Here is a 7058-nt window from a genome sequence, read left to right as displayed (position 1 = left end):
GCGGAAGCTCGGCGGGTGGCGGCGGCGGCGGCGGCGGCTGTCGCGGCGCGGGATGGACCCGCCGGCCAAGGAGGGACCGCTGCTTGTGCAGCACAGCCACAAGTTCGGCGCCAAGGTAGGGAGTGGACGGGTCGGGTCGGGGCCGGGCGGGCTCTTCCTCCCTCCCGCGGCTGGGCGCTCTTCCTGCCGCCGCCCGGGCCGGGCCCGCCGTCCCAGCTGCCGTCCCCGCCGTCCCAGCTGCCGTCCCCGCCGTCCCAGCTGCCGTCCCCGCTGCCGTTCCGTCTGGGCACACTGGAGGGTGCCGGGCAGTGCCCGGCGAGTGGGGAAGGGGTTCCGGGATTTTTTCGACCCCCTGCCTAGCGGCCGCCGCTCCCCCTCGCAATTCACCTGGCACTGGCGAGACGGGGCGGCCGGTCCCGCCTCCGGTGTGCTGCCGGCTCGGGGGAGCCCGGCGGGAGCCTGACCCGCGCTCCGCCGCTGCCGGGCCCGAGCCCAGCGTAATCCCCGCCGCCTTGCAGAAGTGGAAGCGGAGCTGGTTCGCGCTGTACCCGGCCAGCCAGCACGGAGTGGCCCGCCTGGAGTTCTTCGACTGTAAGGAGCCAGTGGCGCGGCTGGAGCGGCTGGGCAGCCGGCGGATAGACAAGACGGTGGTGCGGCTGGCTGACTGCACCAGCGTGGCCCCGGTCCCCGAGAGCGGCCCCCGCGCCGGCACGGTCGTCTTCCGCCTGGAGACCAGCGACAGGAGCTACCTCTTCGCGGCCGACAAGGAGCAGAGCGAGGAGTGGGTGGCGAAGCTGTGCGAGATCGCCTTCCCAGTGAGTTCCGGGACGGGCAGAGGGGCGGCTGGGGCCCCAGCGGAGCGTGTGCGGCGGGCGGGGGCTGCAGCAAGGTCTGGCAGCACGGGGAGGGTGTCCCCCGGCACTCACGAGTGGGCCCTGGTGGTCAAAGGACCGGACGCTGGCACCGCGGTGCTCTCTGGAAGCTCCCGCTGTGCCAGCAGTCAGATGGGTTACAGGACTCCTCGATATGTTCTCAGTAAATCTTGGCTGCAGTTGCAGATTTCAAGTCGAGCTCTTCTCCCCCAGCATGGAACTCGTTCTTGGCTTCTCCAGAGATATGCTGGGGTGCCGGTGATGGCTAAGGAGCACTTCCTCTCAGCTCAGCTACTGCTGCCTTTGCTGCTGCAGCGGTAAAAGTGGAGCCCCGGGAGCACTGCAGAGCCTGCCTCCAGCATGTACCTGGCTCTGGGCTGCAGCCTTCTCCAGCCTTCTCTGCAGCCTTCTCTGGGCTGCAGCTCTCCACCAGAGCTGTGGCCTTCGTGCACAGTTGCTTACACTGCGCCACGAGAGAAGCCAAGAGCTGCCGTTCCCCATGGAGCCCCTACTTTTCCTCCTAGGAGATGTTTGTGCCCTGGGTTGTGATTTAGCTGATTCTAGGCTTTGAGCACTGGACAGGACTGCTCACAGGGTGGCTAGCTGGGCAGCTGGTGACCCCAAGATTTTCCCACAAGGACCTGGGTGTTTGCCTAGTGTGGTTTGCCTTAAGACTTATTTTGCCTCCAGTTGCATGTCTGCAGTTCAGTGTCAAAAGTCAAAACCATATGTGCAGTACTATGCTGACCTGATGACGAGGTCAAGAGGCACTGGTGTGGCACTGGAAATTGCTCCATGTCCATACCTGTGTCTGTTTGATGCGGACAGCATTGCAGCCCTTGTCTTGGACATAGTTTGTGGGGCTGAACTATGGACACAGTAGTGCAGCATAGTAGCAAGGCAGTGGAGCCTCTGCTCAAAGGGGGGTTGTGTTCACACTTTGCTTTGCAAGGCAGCTGTCGGTTATGTGAGGTCCAGAAGCAAGGTGATGGTTTAGGAAGCAGTAAGCGAAAGGCTCTAAGGATGGCATGTGTTCTAGAAAGGCCTGTCCTGGAGCAAGAGGTGCAGGAACTGTATGTAACCTCTCTGCAAAAAGCTGAAGCAGCTCAGTTGTGATTTTTGGTCATCCACATGGAGGTGATTTTGTGTCGTATCATTTGTTGCTGCTCAGAAGGGTAGACAGAGTCCAGTAGCTTGGGAACTCAGGCCAGAGCCCATGTGGAGTTCAGTACAGAATTTATTTTCTTTTCAAGATGAGGGAAGGGGCAGTCAAACAGAGCTCTAAAGAACTGGCAGATCATCAGGCCCTTGCCAAGCCCAGACTGGAACACTGCTGTTTTACATGCTTTTGCTGAACAGGAGCTGTTTCTTTGAGTTATAAGGATATTAGGCTTTAGAGTTCTTACTCTGTTTAGGACCCAACAAGAAGGCCTGATGGCCCCTTTTGGGTCCTGCCTCTTGTTAAGAAGCTTATGAGGCTCAGTTTTAAACTGAAACCATGACAGCTCACTAGATATACACTGTGCATGTGGCCCTGAGAAACAGCTTCCAGCTCCCATGCAAACGCAGATCCTCGGTGTGCTGGTGCAAAGTCTGATGAAGTAGCTTTTGCAGGACATCCATGAACCTTTGGTTTGCAAGGGGCTTCCCTTGAGGAGGGTCATTGCTCTTCGGTGGTAGCACCAAGGGTACGTCCCCCACGCAGGCCCTCAGGGGACTGTTGCTGGGACAGAGCCTGTGCGTTGCACTTTCAGTTCTGCATGTGCTAAAAGAGAAGTGCTTGCTTCCCTTCTGTGGCTTGTGCCTGTTGCAGGCACAGCTTTCCTGCTGTTCACTACCAGGACATGGCCTCCCACGTTACTGGGTGGTCTCATCAGCTCCCTGCGTTGCTTGTACTGATGGAAGAGTGTGTCTGGGCACTGAGGTGCTTCGTGTGCCAATGTCATCTGCTATGGAGCATGTCAGTGAGGAAGCAGAGCTGGGTCTGTGCAGTGAACGGCTTGGCATGGCCAAACTCTGCAGGGCTAGGGTAGGCCCCCCAGGAAAGGCAGTGGCGCCCAGGTGATACGGAGCTGGGGGAGGTAGTGGCTACAGTAGGAGCCACGGTATGATATGGGAGGATAAGGCTGGGGCTGATCTGCTCTCCTTTGTCAGGGAAATGGCCCCAGTGATGCTGGCACGGCAGCCCAGCGTGGCAGAAAGGTCAGCGGCGAGGCACCAGCCCTGGAGATGGCCGTGAACTCCATCTACTACTCAAGAGATGAAGGTGGGACCTGTCACTGCCTTGACTTCAGGCCACCTTTTGTGGGGCCTTGTCCTGCTGCTGCCCCCATCAGCAGGCCTGTGGTGGGCAGAGCTGGGGATGTGGCTCCTCTGTCCTGCCCTAAGCATACCTGTCCCCACAGTGAATGCCTTCTGGGTGACAGTGCAACGGACCGAGGCTGCAGAGCGATGTGAGCTGCGTGGTGCCTACCTGCTCAAGGCTGAGCGTGACAGCCTTGTCCTTCAGGACCCACGGACAAATGAGATCCTCTACGTCTGGCCCTACCGTCTGCTCCGGAGATATGGCCGGGACAAGGTTGGGGGCAGGGGGGCTCTTGATGCTGCACACCAAGCTCTGCTTCCCCACAGGCTTCCCCTTGCCAAAGGGCGAGGGGCCGATAAGGCCCCATCAGCCTTGCGGCAGGCTCTGCCAAGTACCAGAACTGCTACAGCTCTTGGTTACCACCACAGGGTGCCATGGGGCATCTGTGACCCTCTGTCCTCAGCTCCTGCCTGTGTCACCATGCAGGAGTGTGGGCTGGCAGGTCACCTGTTTGTACTGAGAGTATGGTTGTGCAGAGCCCCACTCACTGTGATCCTTGCCCCACTCCCACCGGGCCATTGCAGCTGCTGCAGGCCTATCTGCCAGATGTCCTTGCAGATGACCCTCTGCTCCATCCCAACACTTTCCAGCCCGCACAGGGGGCAGGCATGTCCTTCCATGCTGAGCCCAAGGTCTCCTCAGCCCCTGACAACTTTTGCTCCCTGCTAGCCTGGCTCTGTCCTGGATTCAGTCCATCTCTCCCAAAGGATGGTGGCCAGGGCAGGAGGGGCTGTTTGAGACACCAGTTATTTTTTGCCTCATGTGGAGTGTTGCGCTTAGCCTGTCAGACATGTGTAGGTCTGTCCTTTCTCCAGTATCCTCCAGCAGCAGATCTTTCACCCACAGCCTGTCTCACTGCTACCCTGAGCTTGAGGTACCTGCTGCGCCGGACGGGGAGGAAGTGGTCTCCCCAAGGCTGTTTATATATGTGACAGTGCAGTTGCTGATGCTGCTTTTCTGTGGCACTTCACTGAAACATATGTGGAAACTGAGCTGCTCTTGGAGGGGCATCTGGCTCGTCCACAGGGTCTGTGCTGTTGCAGCAACATCAGAGAGTACTGCTGCATGTGAGTGTCACTGGTGAGGCAGAAAATCTCACCTGGATTGAGAGTGAGGTTTAGGAAGGGTGTGGGCATCTGCTGGTGGGAACCTGCACACGAGTGAGTGTTCAGGCCTAAGAAACAGAGCCTTGGTGCATGACTTCCTTAGTGTACTTTATACCATTAACATTAACCGTTTGGTGAGGCAAATGCTTCACTCACTGTTGGTAGCCCAGCTGCTGCGTCTGGCCTTGCTCCTGTGGAAGGCTCTGTTCCTTTGTCCTGTGTCTCTCACCTCCATATTGTTTTCCTTCTGCCTTACTAATGCTGATGTACCCAAGATGCCCATAATGGTTTCCGCTCATCTTCTCACCCTCACACGCTTGTCAGTGCTAACTATGTATTTCCTACTCCGTCTGGTGCCAGTTACTGGCCCTGCTTGAATTGCTCAGGTAAGGCAGTGGGTCTCTATCAGGACTTTGGGCCTTGAGGCATTCTGCAGTGCGTCCTGCACTCAAATGTGCAACCTGCTCCAGTTTCACAGCTTGTTCAGGGCTGCTGGGCAGTGTGGCTTCTCCCTGCCTGGGTGCTGGGCACCCAGCGAGCACAGCGTACCTGAGGATGTGCTTGCTGAGCTGTGGCCCTGGCTGTGAGGAAGGACCAAGACGGTCAGTGAAGTCTTGCAGAATCTGTGGGATCAGCACCACAGTCACACACCGCTGAGCAGGAATCGCAGCCTGCACCCTGCACTGAGTTGGCAGGTGCTGGGCCGGACGTGACTCTTCCGCTTCCCCTGCAGGTGATGTTCTCCTTTGAAGCTGGCAGGCGCTGTGACTCGGGCCCAGGGAACTTCACCTTTGAGACCAAGCAGGGCAATGAGATCTTCCGCCTGGTGGAAGCCTCCATCCGGGAGCAGAAAGCACAGGTGGAGGAGAAGCGGCGAAGCTGTGACTCACTGGATTCAGACAGCCCCAGTGTACTGCTGATCCGCCAGGCCCTGGCTGACTCTCTGAGCTTGGAGCTACCTGCAGAGGGGGATGACACCCTGGCACCCAAAGTGGGGCTAGTGCCCAGAGCCAGTGCAGCAGCAGAGGAGAAGGACGCTACATCTCTGCTGAAGACCCGGAATCTGCCAGAGCTCCCTGTGCCACAGGCCAAGCCTATGGTCCCGAGCACACCACCCCGCTCACCTCTGCCCAAGGTGCCCCGTGCCGTTCTGCCAGCTGAGGACCCCTCCAGTGTGTACTCAGAGCCCTTGGACTCAGTGAAAAGCTTCCATCCCAAGCCAGACCCACTGTATTCAGACCCCATAGACAGCAAGCCTGTGAGTGGGACCCTAGTTCCCAGTGGTGCCTTGGATGAGCCAAAGCTTCAGCTGCCAGTGCCACAGTACTTGGGCCCGTATGAGCAGGTGCGGGCTGAGGGACGCAGCCAGGCGCCCGTGGCACCCGGGCAGAGGGAGCACATCTATGATGAGCCTGAGGGTCGTGCTGCCCGCTCGCTGCTGCCCCTTGCGTGCATCTACGATGAGGCACGGCCAGCAGCTGAGGCCTGGCGCACTCAGGGCCATGATGGCAAGGATGGCTACGAGTATCCCTACAACCCCAGCACTGATGACTACTCCGTACCTGCCTTCAAGGCCAAGGGCCCCAAGCCAGTGCCTGCCCCCAAACCCCCAGCAACCTTTGTCCCTAAAGGCACTGAGAGGAGTGGGGATGCTGGCAGGCGGTGGGGGAATGCTGCTTCTGAGAAGGGCACTGTCAAATCCAGTCTCAACAGCAGCAACAACAACAACGTGGAGGTGCTGTACAGCCAGGTGGTGAAGCCCCAGCATGTGCAGAAGAAGGAGCAATCTGTGGATGAGTGCAGCTTGTCGCCTCTCTACGAAGACTTGGGAGAGATATAACCTGCTGCTGCTTTGTGCCTGCCCAAGGGGGACTGAGGTGCCTGGGCCCATTCATGAGCAGTGCTGGCTGCTGCCATCCATGGGTCCTGGGGGTGCCTGGGGCTGGGGATTGGACTGGCTTGGGCAAAGCCCATTTTGTTCACCAATGTTGAGAGGCTGTGTTTTCCTGGAAGCCTTTTCCACAGCAAAAGCAAGAGAGCTGAGGCTGGTGCAGGTGCCAGAGTGCTTCCACAGCTCTGGAGCTGGCTCCACGGCCCCATCTTGATCTGCAGGAGGACTGCCTTTGTCACCTGCTTCTGCTGCTCTGGCTCTGCTGTGGCTCCCTCCCTGAACGGGCTGCAGGGCTGTGATGCCTGTTGTGGTGCATGGAAGACTGCTTTCCATCAGTCTCCAAAAGTATTTTTATACAAATTATTTTAATATTAAAATTTGTATGTCTCAGAATGAAACATTTGCCTGTGGCATTTCTGACCTGTCAGGCATATGGATGGGGAGATGCTGGCACAGTGCCGTGGAGCAGGCTTGCCTGGCTGAGCAGTGCTGACATGGTGGCATGTTTGTGCCTGCACCAGAGCTACTGAACTGAGAGGAAACCGAGAAGAAAAGCACATGGCAAGCTCAGTTGTGACTGATTAAAGGATATGAGAGTTAAGCTTACAGATACTTCAACATACCTAATCCAAATCTACTTAGTTTGGGTTTAAAACCATTGCCCCTCGACCTGTCCCTACATTCCTTGACAAACAGTCCCTTTGAGTATCAGAAGGCTGCTAGAAGGTCTCTCTGAAGCCCTCTCCAGGCTGAACAACCTCAACTCTCAGCCTGCCATCATATGGGAGATGCTGCAGCCCTCTGACCACTGTGACTCCCCTTTG

The 7058-nt window shown here is 57.8% G+C and overlaps 1 protein-coding gene across 2 annotated transcripts; it reads left to right on the top strand.

The window, feature by feature from the left end:
* Nucleotides 1–6632, top strand: DOK1 (docking protein 1). 2 transcript variants are annotated; one of them, XM_064149080.1, is made up of 5 exons: nucleotides 1–115; nucleotides 519–815; nucleotides 3027–3138; nucleotides 3278–3450; nucleotides 5077–6632. In XM_064149080.1, the coding sequence occupies exons 1-5, from the start codon at nucleotides 53–55 to the stop codon at nucleotides 6181–6183; spliced, it is 1752 nt and encodes a 583-aa protein (XP_064005150.1). In that variant the 5' UTR covers nucleotides 1–52; the 3' UTR covers nucleotides 6184–6632. The 2 variants fall into 2 exon arrangements, with proteins under 2 accessions (XP_064005150.1, XP_064005152.1); XM_064149082.1 differs by lacking the exons at nucleotides 3027–3138; nucleotides 3278–3450.
* The last annotated feature ends 426 nt before the right edge of the window (nucleotides 6633–7058 follow it).

The sequence above is a fragment of the Pogoniulus pusillus genome, chromosome 9, assembly GCF_015220805.1.
Source record: "Pogoniulus pusillus isolate bPogPus1 chromosome 9, bPogPus1.pri, whole genome shotgun sequence".
Classification (NCBI taxonomy): Eukaryota; Metazoa; Chordata; class Aves; order Piciformes; family Lybiidae; genus Pogoniulus; species Pogoniulus pusillus.
The sequence above is the reverse complement of the archived record's forward strand: the minus strand, read 5'-3'. Positions and strand labels throughout refer to the sequence as shown.

Excerpts from the sequence above, each read along its gene's own strand:
- DOK1 (XM_064149080.1), top strand. The coding sequence starts at position 53 with ATGGACCCGCCGGCCAAGGAGGGACCGCTGCTTGTGCAGCACAGCCAC. Across the intron at positions 3,139-3,277 it reads CTACTACTCAAGAGATGAAG|TGAATGCCTTCTGGGTGACA; the intron begins GTGGGACCTGTC and ends CTGTCCCCACAG. Across the intron at positions 3,451-5,076 it reads GGAGATATGGCCGGGACAAG|GTGATGTTCTCCTTTGAAGC; the intron begins GTTGGGGGCAGG and ends CTTCCCCTGCAG.